The sequence below is a fragment of the Hylaeus volcanicus genome, chromosome 4 (genome assembly GCF_026283585.1).
Source record: "Hylaeus volcanicus isolate JK05 chromosome 4, UHH_iyHylVolc1.0_haploid, whole genome shotgun sequence".
In the NCBI taxonomy this organism is placed as follows: Eukaryota; Metazoa; Arthropoda; class Insecta; order Hymenoptera; family Colletidae; genus Hylaeus; species Hylaeus volcanicus.
In genome coordinates this window covers 3,017,719-3,034,798 of record NC_071979.1, presented here as the reverse complement: position 1 = coordinate 3,034,798, position 17,080 = coordinate 3,017,719, and the positions used below count along the sequence as shown (strand labels likewise).

Here is a 17,080-nt window from a genome sequence, read left to right as displayed (position 1 = left end):
TCTCATACTTTTAAGCAAATAATTGATTAAGACTATTGAATTAAGATTAAGATTATTGAATTAAGAATTAAGATATAAATCTTGAGCTTGTCAGTATTCACACGAATTAACTAGAAATTATTTCATACACTTTAGGGCAGTTTTAATGTTTTTCGAAGTCAACAAAAATATTACAAGTGAAAGTTAAATGGTTTTGGATGGTGCATAACATGTAACTAATTTTATACATTTTTGTGCATCGGTGCATCGAAAAAATGCAACTGCACTTTTTTTTTTTTAATGGGAAGCTATATTTCTGACAATACAGATCGATGCAGTTTCTTGTGCTCTACAAAAAAGTATTAACATACTTATGCCCTAAACTTGTTCGTTAGGAAGTTATTAATGGTAAAAATTATCCGAACTATTTCTGTCGCTCAGCAAGTACATATCTAGTGTTCGAACGGTCCTCCATTGCAGTCAAAGCACTTTTTCATTTTGGTTTGTGTAAAGATCCATATTGATGTAAATTGGACTTCAATTTATAATAATACGAACTCGTGGGCTGCTGCCGATTGGAAAATAGTTGTTCCAATACAGTCTTGCATCCTCAGTACCATTTTGATTGCATCTTGTATACAAAATGAACATATCAACTAGTTCATTATTTGTAAATGCCATGATTTTGAAACACTGGGTCGGTAAATGATCACACATGGGTAGTAAATAGTTATTGATAGAAATCTTCATCTTACAGTGACTAGTATTAGCATCACATTCATGTTAACAAACATTATAATGGAACATAACGTAAATACCCCGGAACACTCGACGAGGGACAGAAATAGTTCAAATAACTTTAATCATCGATAACTTCCTAACGAACAAGTTTAGGGCATATATATGTTAATGCTTTTTTGTAGAGCGAAAGAATCTGCATCGATCTGTGTCGTCAAAAATATATGTTTCCATTTTCAAAAAAAAGTACAGGTGCATTTCTCTGATGCACCGATGCACAAAAGTGTATCGAATTAGTCGCATGTTATGCACCATCCAAAACCATTTAACTGTCACTCATAACATCGTTTTCTATTCCCAACCCTTTAGGAGATACAACTTGTTCCATTTGCGTGGGACACCCTGTAGTATAAATAATGAACATTTAGAATTAATGAAATATTGTTTGAGTTGTGCTTCTCGCAAATTCGAAACGATGATTTTAGAGAAAAACGCGTTTAAAGTTTTAGTTATATTAGTAACTCTGAGACGCAGATGAGTATTGGGCTGTCTGGAAAGTCCATGCCGAGTTTTAGTAAGCGGTACAGATCTGAATATATCGGAATGGCTGAAAACAAATAACATGTGTACATTCCTTAACAGGTTGTGGAAAGGTTGTGGAACAAAATGGTACACATATAATTCAATAAATGTACATCAAAATTCAAATATGCCTTTGAATTTTTCTTAAAAATAGGCATAAACTTTCCGGACAAGCCAATATGTAGCTGTAAAACGATTATAATGGGATAAATGAACGCTCTAGGTTCTCAGGATTCACCCTCTCCTAAAGCCAGTGACAAGCTCGGTTAATGGAATGGAATCGCCGCTACGTCCAGCTAAACAGCAATCCTCGTTCCCACGCGAGCGACGGGAATAGAAACATTACCATATTTCGAAGGATTCCGTTCAAATCGATGTCTCGTGGTTGTTTTTCGAACAACGGCCAACGACTCGTTCGCAACAGAGGAAAATCACGGATCCTGCGTAGCGGAATGATCATCCGATTCCTCTCTGGTACCCGGGTTCGTCTTTTCCGCTTCGACTGATTGCGTATACACGCACGGCGGCTCGCTTGTGCTCAGGTTAACGCAAATGCAAAGGGAACAAACAAACGGGGAATACAAATCTAGAGTGAAATGAACAATGCCTGGGAGAGTTACTGCCTCCTAATTGAAACCAACCCCCGGCACACCCTCCGTTTCCTCTTTCCATTCCCTTTCTGTCTTCCTCCCAGCAACGTTCCCGACCCGTTCCTTCGCGCTCTCGCGCTCGTTCCCGTCCTCTCCTTCTCCCTCCGTTGGCCATTCCCGTCACTCTGTCCTTCGTTCGAATCCCCTCTTTTCACCGTGCACCGCCTAATCGTCCCGTACAGATGCGTGCCGCGCTTTCTCTCTATCCGCGCATAAAGCGTATAGTTTACGACAAAAGTTCGGGCTCGAGTATAACAAAACGGCTGTTGGCCCGTTGCAAAACGCGGCCCGGTGTTTACATGCGTGGAATGAACAAGTATCGATCTAGCGCCCCATAGGCGCGCCGAAGGTGCACTGCGCAGGGGAGACAAAGAAATCCTGACAGCGCGTTATTTCGTTTATTTATTTATTTATTCATAAAGAGAGAACAACTTAGTTGCGACTTTGACGCTATCAAAGCATCGCTTTGACGCATATTTTTTAAATTTAAAGAGAGAGAGGCAAATTCCATGGTGTATCCCATACAATTAGTTTTCTATTTAGGTAATTGCTTCTAAGAATTACTGCGAGATCGTCGTCAATAATTCAGTGATTTTAAGACAAACGTGTACATTGAATTGTTCCTGGATACTCATTTTGTTGTTTCCTAGGGTATAGTGACGCATATTTCTTTACAGGTCGCCGTATGATTCAAAAAATCCTCCCCTTCGTCGAAGTGACTCGCAAGTTTAACTGTACGTGCTCAACTGGGGCAGCTAAATTCTATTTTCTATTATGGGATCAGGAAGCTCCCTATTTGTTGGGGAAAATGTATTTCTGTTGAAGGAACTTACGTAGAAAAATAAGGCAGTCCATTTGTATTTTTATCTGGTCTCGATAGAGCTCTGTAAAAAACTTTCGGTTTATATTTGAATGATCATCGTAATAGATATGTATACATTGACTGACGCAACATGAACTTTTTATTATTCGATGTATATTACGTTAAAAGTATGATCTATAGCAAATAAGGTGAATTATACAGTGTTTCACAGTATAACATAGTATAAGTGGGACAGGCTGTACCTAAACGATTGGGAATAGAAAAAAGTGTTATAAGTTAAATGGTTTTGGATGGTGCATAACATGCGACTAATTTTATACACTTTTGCGCATCGGTGCATCAGAGAAATGCACCTGCACTCTTTTTTTTTTAAATCGAAACATATATTTTAGAGGACACAGATCGATGCAGATTCTTCTGCTCTACAAAAAAGTATTAACATATATATATATATAACTTTAATCATCGATAACTTTCTAATGAACAAAACTACTTTTTTGTAGAGCAGAAGAATCTGCATCGATCTGTGTCCTCTAAAATATATGTTTCGATTTAAAAAAAAAAGAGTGCAGGTGCATTTCTCTGATGCACCGATGCACAAAAGTGTATAAAATTAGTCGCATGTTATGCACCATCCAAAACCATTTAACTTATAACACTTTTTTCTATTCCCAATCGTTTAGGTACAGCCTGTCCCACTTATACTATGTTATACTGTGAAACACTGTATAATTCACCTTATTTGCTATAGATCATACTTTTATATATATATATATATATATGCCCTAAACTTGTTCATTAGAAAGTTATCGATGATTAAAGTTATCAAAACTATTTCTGTCCCTTGGCTCACCTCGAGTCACCTCTCGACTGCAAAGGGTTAATACAGTACCATGAAAAAATTGACGGGACTCGTAAGTCCCGCCAGTAAGTAAAGGGTCAATACGCATAAGCATGGTATTCAAGTATCGTTACAGAAATAAAATTGTTTCGCAATTCGTAATACGACTAGTACTTTCTATATCTCAAACATTTTATTTCAGAACGTTCTAATAATTTCCTGACTCGCTGTATGCTTATCGGCAGCATATTATCCAGTTCCCATAAGGGTTGACAGAATACGGGGGTAGCAGTGAATCGCTCGGAGTATTCAGTCGTTACGTATTCGTTCATCCAAGGGGAACAGCGGAAACTAATCTAGAGTCTTATACGGTATTTTAGCGTTTACGGTAGACGCGTTAGGCTCGAATGTTTCCTCCGCGAGGGCTGCGAGCCTCGTAACGAAATTCCCAGGCTAACTTCACTCCCGTTCGACTCGTAAGAAGTTTCGTTTACGTCCATATGCCGAAATAAACCGAATTTCAAGGTGGTAAGCGTGGCACGTTGGACCGTGCCGTCGCGTTGCAGCGTTATTCAGCCCGGAGGGGTCTCTATTTCGCAATCAGTCGAGCCGTGATAAGCGCGGACGGAGCGTGTCGTTGCAAAGATTTATCGATCGTTACGAATCGAACGAGCGCCGCGCAAAGGGCAACCGTCTAGCAAGAATCGAGACGCGACGGAAACGAGAGGTATCGATTGGTCGAACGCGAAACAGTCGGCTCCGCAATCGGAATTTGTTATGCGAGAAACGTCAACGTATGCAGTTTGGCTGGCGCATCGTGACGTAAATCGATCCCGTCAACATTATCACCGATGACGTTACGCGTTTCTACGTATTCGGATACGAGGCTGCTCGTTCGAGGATCATAGCGATCAAAAACACTGCCAGGTAATCGCGACGAGGACCGAAAATATTCGCTTTAAGGGGTTACGTCGCCTTCCGACGTCGACACGAAGGGTAGATTCACGAATTTTTTCATAAGAATACTATTTGTTCGATTGGAATAAATTTCATTCGTAGGATTAAAGTGTACATCGAACTCTTAAATAATATTTTTTACGTTTATGTTAGGTGCGAGAAAACAAAATGGCGTTGTTTGAATGCGCGACATGTACGGTGTGCGCGGTATGCTGAGGTTCTCAGTTTTGGCTCCATTCGTGTTTGAAAATCAGAAATGATGCGATAATATATATATATATGACGTGGAAATAGATATATTTAACGGAATTAAATTTGTCATAAAACATACGTTTTCGGCACAATAAATAAATACTTCTGGTACTCGTAAACGGTACACGTGGCACGGAACGCGTTAAGGGGCTTGGAACATCAAAAAATGAAGAAAAATCACTTTCTAAAAAATTGTTTTTATTATAATTTAAGCAACTCCGAACAGTTCTACTCAAACAGAATCGAATATGGAGCACTGAAAGTGGTAAACAAATTTTTTTTCACAAAGTTTCTTTCTTTCTCACAAAGAGAAGTTTGACGACACGAAAAAAGTAACAAAACGCGATAAAACTGTAAAAAATATAAGGAAATACAACTGACAACTTTCTCGAAGAGAAAACAATGACAGTCAAAAGCGAACCTTTTGCCACTTTTAGTGGTCTACATTCAATTCTGTTTGCATAGAACTGTTCAGAATCGCTTAGATTTTACTAAAAACATTTTTTAGACCGATCTTTGTTCATTTTTTGATGTTCCAAGCCCCTTAAGTTCCAGGCAGGGAATACATCCACTCCACAACCTGGTCCCCGGTATAATTCTCGCGAACGGAAAAGAAAACTAGCGCCAGTAAACGTCCACGCAAGTCCAGCGGAAAGAAAAGCGAAAGCATTTCACGGGAGAACCAATTCGCGCCGCGAACTCACGCTCAAGGAAGTCGAGATTACTCCTTCTTCCGTCCTCTGATTCCGACGGTCTTTTCTCCCTGCCTGAACCAGACCCTCCGAGTCCACCCCCTCCCACCAGCCCCGTATCCTCGTTTTTTCTTTTTTTTTTTGCATCGAAACGCGAACTTATCAAGGCTAATTTTTCGCCTTTGTCGCATCCCTCGGTGGCCACCAGCCGGTTCGTTACTCGTGTTTAGCCGGCACTGTTTTTAATAACCTAATGGCTCTTACGCGGTACATTATGTCGGCAGCATCCCTTCTCCAGCCGTTGAACGCCCCCTCCCCTCAACGGTGTCTCTCTCTCTTTGGAGCTTTTTCGCGTGCCTTCGCTCCTTTATTTGCGATTTTTTCGTTAAAACGACAAAAATATCCGGACCTTCTCTCTTTCCTGCTACTTGCCCGCCCGGCCGGTTGCTTGCTTGCTTGCTTGCTCGCGGCATGCAAAACTTTTGTCTGAGCAAAAGGGTGAAAGGAACGTGTGGACGCGACGCAGGGGAGGTGGAGGGGGGCAGGGTGAGACGGTTGGGGAAAACAGAAAGGGAGAAACCGAGTGCTTTTTCTCGAACCGAACAAAAATCTTTCACGGTCCCACCCCTTGTACATACTCGTTCGAACGGATCGGTCGAGGAAGAAACGATCGCTTAACTCTTCATTCTTCGCGTTTTTATCGGGAGGAAATTCACCGTGCTCCTTGTTCTCGCGTTGAAAGAACGGACGGGGGCGGAGGTGGGGTTGGGGAGAGGGAGAGATGAAGGCACTGAATATCTCTTGGGTGTAATTAGCCCCAAGAGGGTACACGGGCTACCGGCGGCATCGAAGAGACCTTAAATCGATCATGTTTCCTTGCATCCACCGATATTTTTGCAATATTTCAAATATTATCCTTTTCGTGGGCGTCGTTGGTTTAACTCTTCGCGCTCGAATGTCTATATTTACCTCTAGAAATTATGCAAACGCTTAATGATATTAATCATTAGAGCGAACCAAAACTTTCTCCTCTTTTTCTTTCTTTCTAAATCTCTCTTTGTCGAATGTTTAAGGTACATAAAAGTATTCAAGCTTTAAGTTGTATATATGTACCATTTTGTACCTTTTGAATTGCTTATTTATATCAAGTACCTACTAATTATCACCGAACATTTGTGTATTTCTGATCTTATCGATTTAAAAATATAACGGAAGAAATTTTCGTCATTCGTGTCACTAATCGAAGCCAAGCTCCAAAATCTACGCGGCGACTGTTTTATCCAATTGAATTATAACTTATGATATTTATAGAGAATTTGAATGTGCAAGAAACTACAAAATGCACACACTATGCAAGAATATAAAAAATATTGAGGGTAAACTTCGTATTATAATATTTGCAGAGTAAAATAAATTTCTATTTAGGTTCAATTTTTGATTTTATTTTTCATAAAGATCCGCGGTCTACTTATGACAAGACGTGAGTGTATTTCTTTAATTTAGACAAACAAAATCAATGATTAGGTAACAAAACGTGATCGCTTTTTAAGTAAACAATTTCAATTTTTCCCATGATCTTTCTCTATTGATGAAATCAGAAACACACAATTGTTCGATAAGAGTTGATACGAAAGAGCAATTCAAGAGCTACAAACTGGTACAGTCAGTGTAAGAAGTATTCGTACAGCAACCAATATAAAATAAAATTAATAAGATAAGAAATAAGAGGTTAAAATTACAAACAACAAATTTTAATTTACACAAATTCTACTCTAAAAATATGTAGGAATCTTAATTATTTCTTCCCCTGAAATGTATTAATAAAATAAATATATGAAGTTTTATTTTGAATTGGTTCCTGTACTGTCCTGGTTCGCTCTAATATCACGATGCTTATTTACTTTGATTATTTGTTATTTAAAAAGCGCTCCAATCAATTGGTATAATTGCGGAAAGAAAATGTCCAATGGATGGCTTGAAAGCTAATTTAATTGATGATGATTAAGCCTTGTTAATCGTTAATATCCCGCGGCCGAATATCGCGTTGTTTCGTGCAAAGGGAATATTAAAGAGAAATTACCGAGGCTTGCGATTCGATGCGTTGGGAGCGACAGATTCGCGATGATATCCAGATCCGCGGTGAAATTCATCGACGCGAAATGGGAAGGAATCATCGCCGGGAATTATTACCATTCGAAAGCTCCCTTTCCGAATAATTCGACCGCCCCTTCGCCGCGAAAATAGCCCCGTTCGTTTGTAATTACTTGCCCCATTTTCCTTTGTCTTGCAACGCATTTTGCGGCTTGCCCGTTTGCCTCGCGCTGACCTCTCGCCCGGAGTACATATATAGGACCGCGAAGGGTCTTTTCATTTTAGTGCTTCTAAAAAAATCCAAGCCTTTTCTGTATAGAAATACATTTTTATCCGTGGAATATTTTATTCGTTTCACAGAAATATTTTTTATTCCCGTAAGAATATAAATTATAAGAACTTGAAAACGGTGTAATGAACTTTATATTTAAAAAACCACAAACAACTCTTGATTTCATTTTCTATATCTATATTTTCCAAGACATATTCGAATTGTGTTAAAAAATACGTACGAGTTTAATTTTTTTGCTATATTTTTATTGCTTAAGGTATTTAAAATAGTTAGTTACCAGTTGTTATTCAGGCATAATTTTGAAACTTTGTACTTTCATGTAGTTTTTGACGCTGAATTCAATGGCGCAAACAAATAAATGTTTAAATATTGTTTTTACATTTTTGAAAGAAAGTTATTTAAAAAAAAGTCGGATCGAAGGATCCAAAAAGATTATTTAAACATTTTTTTATTTACACTATTGAATTCAGCGTCAATAACTACACAAAAATACAAGGTTTCAAAATTTTGTCTAAATAACTACTAGTAGCTAGTTTTGATCGCGGTGTCCTCCCTTAAACGATAGTCGCATTCATAACGAGTAAAACAAAATGATTTGTGATTGGTTCGAGCCACAAGTACGAACGCGATTTGTTAACATTCTGGAACTCATTCCGCTTGACGTGATGCGGAATAACGTTCATAACTTCGAAATAAATTGCGCAGGACAATTGTAAATTTAACAAAATTTCGTATGCATACGCATAAATAAACGTACCGAATTTTAAACGTTCGTATCGATAACGTTAATTGCAACAAAATCATAAAAACGACTTCAAAACTGATAAGAATGAAAGAACACCTCCTTAATACATTTCCTTGGCTCGAAGGGAGTCCATGATTCTATTTGGCCACCGTTTGCTTCCTTACCGAGGCGAAGGGATCAGTTTCGCTCGAATTTCTCACCGATCCGGCGCGAAAAGTCGAACGCGACCCGAGCGTTTTTCTCTTTCTCCAGAAAAACGGGTTGATTACGATTCCGAGAGCAGGGCAGGTGATATTTCACCTCTTTTCGAGGCTTTACGATCGGACGTTTTTAATTTCCCCCGCGCCCGTGCACGCCTAAAGAAGGAACAGAGCCGAATGCAAATTGTGACGGGAAAGTTATGCGGCACCGTGAAATTAATGTCTTTCCAAGATCGGTCGACTTAATAGGCCCTTCAGCGTTTTCTGTCGCGCGTATACGCGCGCACCGTCACCAAGCGAATTTATTTAGCGACGAGTTTGATCCTATGCTTGATAAATCACGAATGCTAATCGATATTTGAGAGAATGAAAACAATTATTGATAACCGTATTATACAGCGCACGCGCCCACAGGTAAACAAATGAGCCATTTTCCGGAAGTTTTATGATATATACAAGGAATAAGAAAGGATATTTCGAAATTCAGGTGGTAAGGGGGTAATATTTCTAAGGGACTAAACAGCGGTTGCAACGTTTGCATGAGGTATATTTTATTTGTGGTCGGATTCGCTTGAAACTTGGTCTTAACGCTCTTTGATACAATTAATCAAACACATATTTCTGCATTTAAAAAAATTCAACCCCTGAAGGGGTGAAAAGGGGCTGCAAAGTTTGTATCAACGTTCAGGCTAAACCCTTGAACCTAGACAGTTGAAAATTTGCACAGAGGCTTCCTTTATGATCTATACAAGTAATAAGAAAGAATATTTCGAAATTCAACCTTAAAGGGGGTAAAAAACGACATTAGTATCGGAAACATCTGAGTTACGGAAAACAAGAGACAGTCGCCTACTGATTCACGAAGAAACACGCGGTCAAATGCGAACGACATAAAATAAATAGTATTCCACGCGGGTGAAACCACGGGGCACAGCTAGTCTTAAATATAACGTCATCAACAGGGGATGATTCTTTGCTCGAAAACGAATCGAAAATGAAGAATGATATTTTTTCATAGGAAGCTTCGTTTTCGTAAAAATAAATCGAAAGGCTTGGCTAACCATGTCTGACCACGACTGGCCAGTTCTACTGATTCTGGCGTTGTCTAATGTACCATATCTCTTCTATGCAAACTGCAATTTTTCAAAGGGTTACAACTAATCGGAATGGATACTATCGTAACAGAAGCAACCTAAATTAGCAATATAAGTAGAAATGGCGAGTAATAGTCAGACACGCCAGTCAAGTCGTACATGTGCTCCAAGGAGATTCAAGACCAATTTTCTCAAAATTGAAAGCTCAAATTAGAAAAATCTGTTGCTCATTTGCGATTCATTTTTTCCTCGCAAAATCATCTATATATATATAAATGAATCGTAAATGAGCAACAGATTTTTCTAATTTGAATCGTAAATGAGCAACAGATTTTTCTAATTTGAGCTTTCAATTTTGAGAAAATTGGTCTTGAATTCATATATATATATAATCAATCAGGACTTTATTCTTATATATATATATATATGTATAAGAATAAAGTCCTGATTGATTACAATCAACGTCCAGGCTAAACCTTTGAGGAATATATTATTTGTGGTCGGATTTGCTTGAAACTTGGTCTTAATTCTCTTTGATATAATTAATCAAACGCCTATTTCGGCATTTTAAAAAATTCAGCCCCTGAACGGATGAAAAGGAGTTGCAATTCCTTTCAATTTCCTTTAGAATTGATTTCGTGTTCTTTAATTATACAGACAATTTAGTTAGGACATTTTTGGTCCCGAAACATTGGGTTTATTTTTAGTATAGAATAAGAACAGTATTCCAAGCGCAGCTAGTCAAAAATAAAACTGGATCGTTCTTCTAGTAAACAGCGCACGACAGACTAATAATGACTTCTCGAAATCAGTTGTTCCTTGACGTTTCTAATCATTTCTGCAACGACTCTAAACTATGGTTCGCAGATAAAACGATGAGGACGAACCGGGCTACGGCCTGTCCTTTGGATTTCTCTCACCGAGTTCTGTTTCCGATCTTCATCGTCCTCGTCATCGTTATTCCGATCGTGACCTCGATGAACACCGACCAGAATCAACGCGCAAACACGCAGGAGAGGAAAACCGAGGACAGCTCACGGATTTCGAAAAACGCTAAGGAATTTAAATTCTCCTCGCACGACGACGAAAACGACTCGATGGTAGGTGATTTTCTTCGTCGAAGTACGTATACCGCTCAGAAGTATGTAGACGCTTCCTTAATAGAAATGAATATGTAATAAAAGTTGCGAATTTATTAATATCAATTATATCATTCATTTTTAGATATGTTTATGTTGTAGAATATATTTTATTAATAATTTTTTCTAATATCGCATACGATAGTAACGATATAAACTATATAGATGACTACGTATAAGTTCGGACTTTTTTATCTAAACGATCTCGTAGTTCCATATAATACTTGTACATTGGCGTAACATAACTCACTTGACACGGAATTTTTGCGAGACATAACCTCTGCGTTATAGGAGAGTTACCAATATTAAGAATCATTACTCTATATTTGTCGTTGAAAAAATTTAATTACTGCCCATTACTCCATCGTGAAAAAGACGAAAGACAATTGTGACGAAAAAGACGAAAGACATGAAAAACACTCCTGTGTCTTGGCAAGATATTTCTCGAATCTATCAATATCTAAAAAATATTATTTTCTCGAGAAGAATATCAGTCCGAGAACATTTCGTTCAAACCGCGCGTTTTATCGGTACGGAGAATGTTGTCCATCTCGACGTACGTAATTTAAAAGTGTCGCGCGCCTTTGAAGTTCCTTCGAAAAGAAGAACGACACACTGTCTGCGCCTAGCAAATAACATTCGTCACTAGCGGCGGAAGAAAACAGTGGAGATAGACCGTTAAAGAGCGACAGAAAGGATCCGTGTGTCCGACGGGACGAACGGGCACAGAAAGGGTTCCTCTCTGGGCGAGACGCAAGACGTGACCAACGTGGCGAACGCGGCTCGACAGGCATTTCCTTTCGGACGCGTTTTAATATCTCAAGCATTAATTTCTTTTCGCGAGAAACATATATTGTTCGTCTCACTTTGTCTTGGCGCGACGCCGCTCGTTCCCACCTACTCCCACCCTCCACGGCGATTCGTCCTTACGCCGGATGACAAAATGACAAAGGGGGTGGTCGCCCCCGGGCCAGCGATATTACCGTTTCCGTTTCGGAACTATGCGAACTGTCTACGACCCCTCCGGCCCCGCGTATTACGGCCGAAAACGTCTCGTGATTGATTATGCTCGCCGTACTTTTGGCTCCTACCGCCCCCTCAGCGGGACGCGATTGATGGAGAGGCTGCGAAAGGAACCGCCACCTCGGCAAACGATCGAGGTGTCGTTAGGAAGTCTTTCACCACCGGGGAAACGGGGCCGTTCGAAGTTTCGTCCAAATATGCGCTTTAACGAACTTGCCGGTGCCGTGGATGCAAGCGGAATACGTTTTCGGTGGATCGAGTGGCTTGGCGGAAAGGGTTTGCCAGAGGGCGTCACACAGTGGTCGGAAGACAGAAGAAACCATAAATTATAAAAGTTATATTTTCATGAATCTAGGTCTACCGGAAAGTTCTATCGGTTCCGGTTGCAACAAGTTTCAACAAGTATGCGCATATTCGCTAAAAATGATATACGAATTGCAATCGCGCTAACAAGATGTCACGAATAATGGTAAAAATGATATCATTCATTCAAATTTATTCAAGGTATGACGAATTTATTATTTTGTTTTATCCTAAAAATGGACGGAACTTTTCGGTAGACCTAATATTATAAGTGATTCCACGCAAACAGAATTGAATTTGGGCAGTGGAAGTGGTAAACAAATTTTTTTCCACAAAGTTTCTTTTTTTCTTATAAAAGAAGTTCGACGACACGAAAAAAGTAAAAAAACGCGATCAAACTGTAAAAAATATAAGGAAATACAACTGACAACTTTCTCGAAGGAAAAACAATGACATTCAAATTTGCGGAGACAAATTGAATATACCAGAATATCATTATATTCTGGTAGCCAATTAACTGTAGTATTTAAGTCTGCAAACGGGTTTTTATAATTTCGTGTAATAGATGAGAAAAATGGACCTGAAATTGACCTTTTGTATTCTAACTAGATAGTAGATTCTGATAGATTTTCAAGAAAAGTTTTGCTATCTGTCTTTCATTTCCGGGGATATTTCGAAATATATGCATTACATATTTGGAAACTGTACAATCTTAGGTTCCATATGACGACAGTCATTTTTGAAAATAGATGATCAAAATAATACTAACAACTTTGAAAGAAAGATATGTAAAATCATACGGCCCATTTATGGCCGTATAAATTAAAAAATTTTTTTTAACTTTTAACATTTTTTAAAAATTGAACATTTGGAATTGTAAAAAAAATCCTCTGTGTAGATTAGGCTCCAGTATCAACAAATAAGTGCGTAAAATTTGGTTCATATCGGCCTAACCGTTTCTGAGAAAAGAGTACCTTTGTACCAAAAACCTAGATTTCAGTAGACGCAAAATGCTAATAATTTGTATTTTTCGCTCGATTGTCGATATAAATGTTATCTAATCGGATTTAATTTGATCAAAATCGATTAAAACACGGCCTTTTTGAAAATTTACTGCCTTCTTTACCCTAGAAAACGATACTCTATGGCTGTAACCAAGGTAACCGCGTCTCCGCAAATTTGAATGTCATTGTTTTTCCTTCGAGAAAGTTGTCAGTTGTATTTCCTTATATTTTTTACAGTTTGATCGCGTTTTTTTACTTTTTTCGTGTCGTCAAACTTCTCTTTGTGAGAAAGAAAGAAACTTTGTGGAAAAAAATTTGTTTACCACTTCCACTGCCCAAATTCAATTCTGTTTGCGTGGAATCGCTTAATCAGAATCGCTTAAATTTTAATAAAGAAAAGTAAAATAAAAGATTTTTTCCATTTTTTGATGTTCCAAGCTCCTTAAAGAGTTACAGTCATTCCCGGCTTATTATAAGACCCATAAAAATGCGAGAAATACTCCTCAACGCATTTCCATCGATACTCTAATAAATGAAACAAACACATTACAAATACTTAACGATCCGTCATCGCAGAACAAAACGTTTCACGGTGACCATAATAAAAACTGTACCATCTCCGCGAATAATCCTCGCGAACAAAATCGCTACTAAAATCGTTGATTTTATTCGTTATTTGTTATCCGAATCAGTTCACCTTCGAAGTCGAGCGTTTTCCCAACATTCAACAAGTGATCATCAGGGGGGGAACAGGAAGTTTCATTTGCGAGCGACGATGAATACGGCAAAGACGGCGACCATTCGCCGGCATGTCCGAAATCTCTATGACCGTTTCGCGGCAAACAATGCGGCCGAAAAAGAGGCGCAAAGTACATTAAAGCGGGACTTCATTAAGGTCCAGGGGAACAGAGCGAGGAAAGGGAACGAGATCTAGAAGCGACGGGGAGAAGCAAAGGAGAAGAGGACGGTGGTTGAGAAGCGGCCGCAGACACGGGGTTAGACGAGGGGGTGAGGACGGAAACGGAAGATGGCGAGTGTTTATTTAGTTTTAAATGCCGCGTGTAATTGAGTGTAAGACTTTTTTTTTTGTTCGACGACACGAGGAGCGTCGCCGGGTACGAAAAGGGCCAACTCCTACTGGCGAGGGCAGCAGCCCTTCCACGGCCTGGTGTTTCCACGGCTGGAGCTTTCCACCCCTTTGCCCGCGTGCTGGCAGCCACCTGATGGCTGGCTGGCACAAGGGCCCGCCGGGAATGAGATGCAGATTGCCAGAGGCCACTTCAGCCGCTAGAGGGAGTGAATTTTTAATAACACCGTGCCCGTATCCGCGGCGGCCCCGCGCGTTTCTCGCGTAGAATCCCATTGTCTTGGCCGCGTCGTACGCGCTGGAAAAAGGACGAGATGCGTAACGGAACCGCGCTCCGGTATTATTATTATAGGAGGAGAATTGTCAGCGACAGGACGTAACCGGCTCGCCGAGAACCACGACCGGGGCCCTGTACTTTTCGCACGACTCCGGTTTCGCCGATGCTGAATAAAGCTCGATCTCGTTGCGATATACGAACGCGGTTCGGCGACGACGGCTGGCTATCTCTATTTTTGTTATAAAAGGCGTGCACGAAACAGCGCTCGACAGGAGTGCATCCGAAGCGTGTATTAATAACTAGACTGCGGATATTCTCGCCGGAAGAAATATCGAACTTACACAAAAATATTTCGAACAAAAGTCGTGCATCTTGGTACGTAGAATGTGATCCCAGAATAAAAAATATAAGGTTATGATAGAGAAAGACAAAAATGTCCTCTTTGGAAACACTAAAGGAAACGTGTTAGTTTGTTTTGGTTTAAATGGGACACCCTGTATAAAACTGAGTAAATAAAATATTTAAATTAAATTAATCTGTTTCCATTATAGAAGCTATATAGTCATTATTAGACTGCGGATCTTTATGCATTTATAGGAAATATGAATGTGCGAGAAACTACAAAATGCAAACAATATGCAGGAATATAAAAAAGATTGAAACTAAAGTTCATGTTATAATATTTGCAGAATAAAATAAATTCCTATTTAGATTCAATTTTTGTAGGCACGTTCGCAAAGATTTTATTTTCCATAAAGATCCGCAGTCTATTACTAACCAATGGTATATTTTCAGAGGAATCAGTTAATAAGAAAAGAAATAAGAGGTTAAACATTGAAAATAATGAACTTCAATTTATGCAAATTCTACTCTAAAAATATGTAGGAATGTTGGTGAATTAATTCTTCCCCTACAATTTATTAATGAAATAAATATATCAAGTTTTATTTTGAATTGGCTCCTGTACCAGAATTTTGAAGGGATATTTTCGAAGAAAAAAGTGCGTCTTATAGTCCCTAAAATACGGTAGTTTTTATTGTAATTACGTGTTACTGAATTTACTTGTTCGCCTAAACATTCCTTCACGTCTCTGATATACATTTCTTTCGCAGGTTAAAAATAGCGAAAATCATCGCAACGAACAATCATCGGGAAAGGTCAACGATGACAATAGCGCCGCGTTGAACAGATTCTTGGAGGACGTTCTGAACGCTCAGAACGATTTCAAGTGGATAGATAAAACGGTGCGTAACGTTAATAATGGGAAGGACGCGGAAAAGTGAGTTTATATAAATTTTTAGCGACAGTCAGGGTCGAATGAAAGCTTGGCCGTTAAAATTTACAAGACGAGAACCTGTTAGCAGTTGGAGGTTCTACTTTCAAAAGTTCCTTTTTTCTCTTTATCTTCTTCAATTTGGCATTGCCCTCTTGTAATCGTCTTGCTTGATTTTTATCGTTATCGGTTAACTACTTTATTTCTGAAGTCCTTTATAATATTGTTATATGGTAGATTCGTGCTGTTTTAGAAATCTTGTCTTTCGAAATAGCAAAGGGTCTCCCAGTGGCCATATTTCAGGGGTGAAAACCCTTAATTCGACGCTGGCGACAGTCGAATTCCCATGTCCATGAATAAAACATACACGTTTTTCCATAATAATAACGGAACACTTGTTAATAAGGTCACCATCGGAATCGTCACACTTGAAAGGAATCCCCTCTTCGGTTAACGTTCATCGTGACAGTAAATTACGAGAGAAGAGAGGCTCCGATCACAACTTCGAAACGATGTGGATGCCGAATAGAAAGATACACGAGCACCACACTTCTTCTGAACATCCTCGTAGAGTGTTCTTAGACCGCGACATGGCATTCAAGAGGAACGCCGACTTGGATGCCTCGGACAAGCCACACAACGGGTATAGTATTCCTATTCTTACAATTTCATATACGTACGTAGGAAAATGAAAGCTATAATTTTGCTATAGCTTTGACATTTAGTTCACCCTCTCCGACAGGTCAAAAACTAAATGGTTCAAAAAGTGGTTTTGTGTATGGAAAAGCATCATAGCACCAGGCTTCAAATCTACTGTCTCAGTAGGTTTGGTGTAGTTTTTTGTGGGGACGACAATATTAAATACCGTTAATGTAGATACTGTCTGCGTAGGTTTGGGGTACTTTTTGGTGGGGATGACAATATTGAATACTGTTCATGTACATACTGTCTACACGGAAATACTGTCTGAGTAGGTTTGAGGTAATTTTTGTGGGGACGACAATATTGAACACCGTTAATGTACATACTGTCTGATTA

General features: G+C 39.2%; 1 protein-coding gene across 1 annotated transcript in view; it reads left to right on the top strand.

The window, feature by feature from the left end:
• The window catches only part of LOC128875139 (uncharacterized), a 67,420-nt gene that overhangs the window by 46,144 nt on the left and 4,196 nt on the right, over positions 1 to 17,080 (top strand). The window contains exons 2-3 of the mRNA XM_054120506.1: positions 15,882 to 16,048; positions 16,449 to 16,685. Coding sequence (XP_053976481.1) covers positions 15,882 to 16,048; positions 16,449 to 16,685 — 404 coding nt within the window. The remainder of the gene's footprint in view (positions 1 to 15,881; positions 16,049 to 16,448; positions 16,686 to 17,080) is intronic.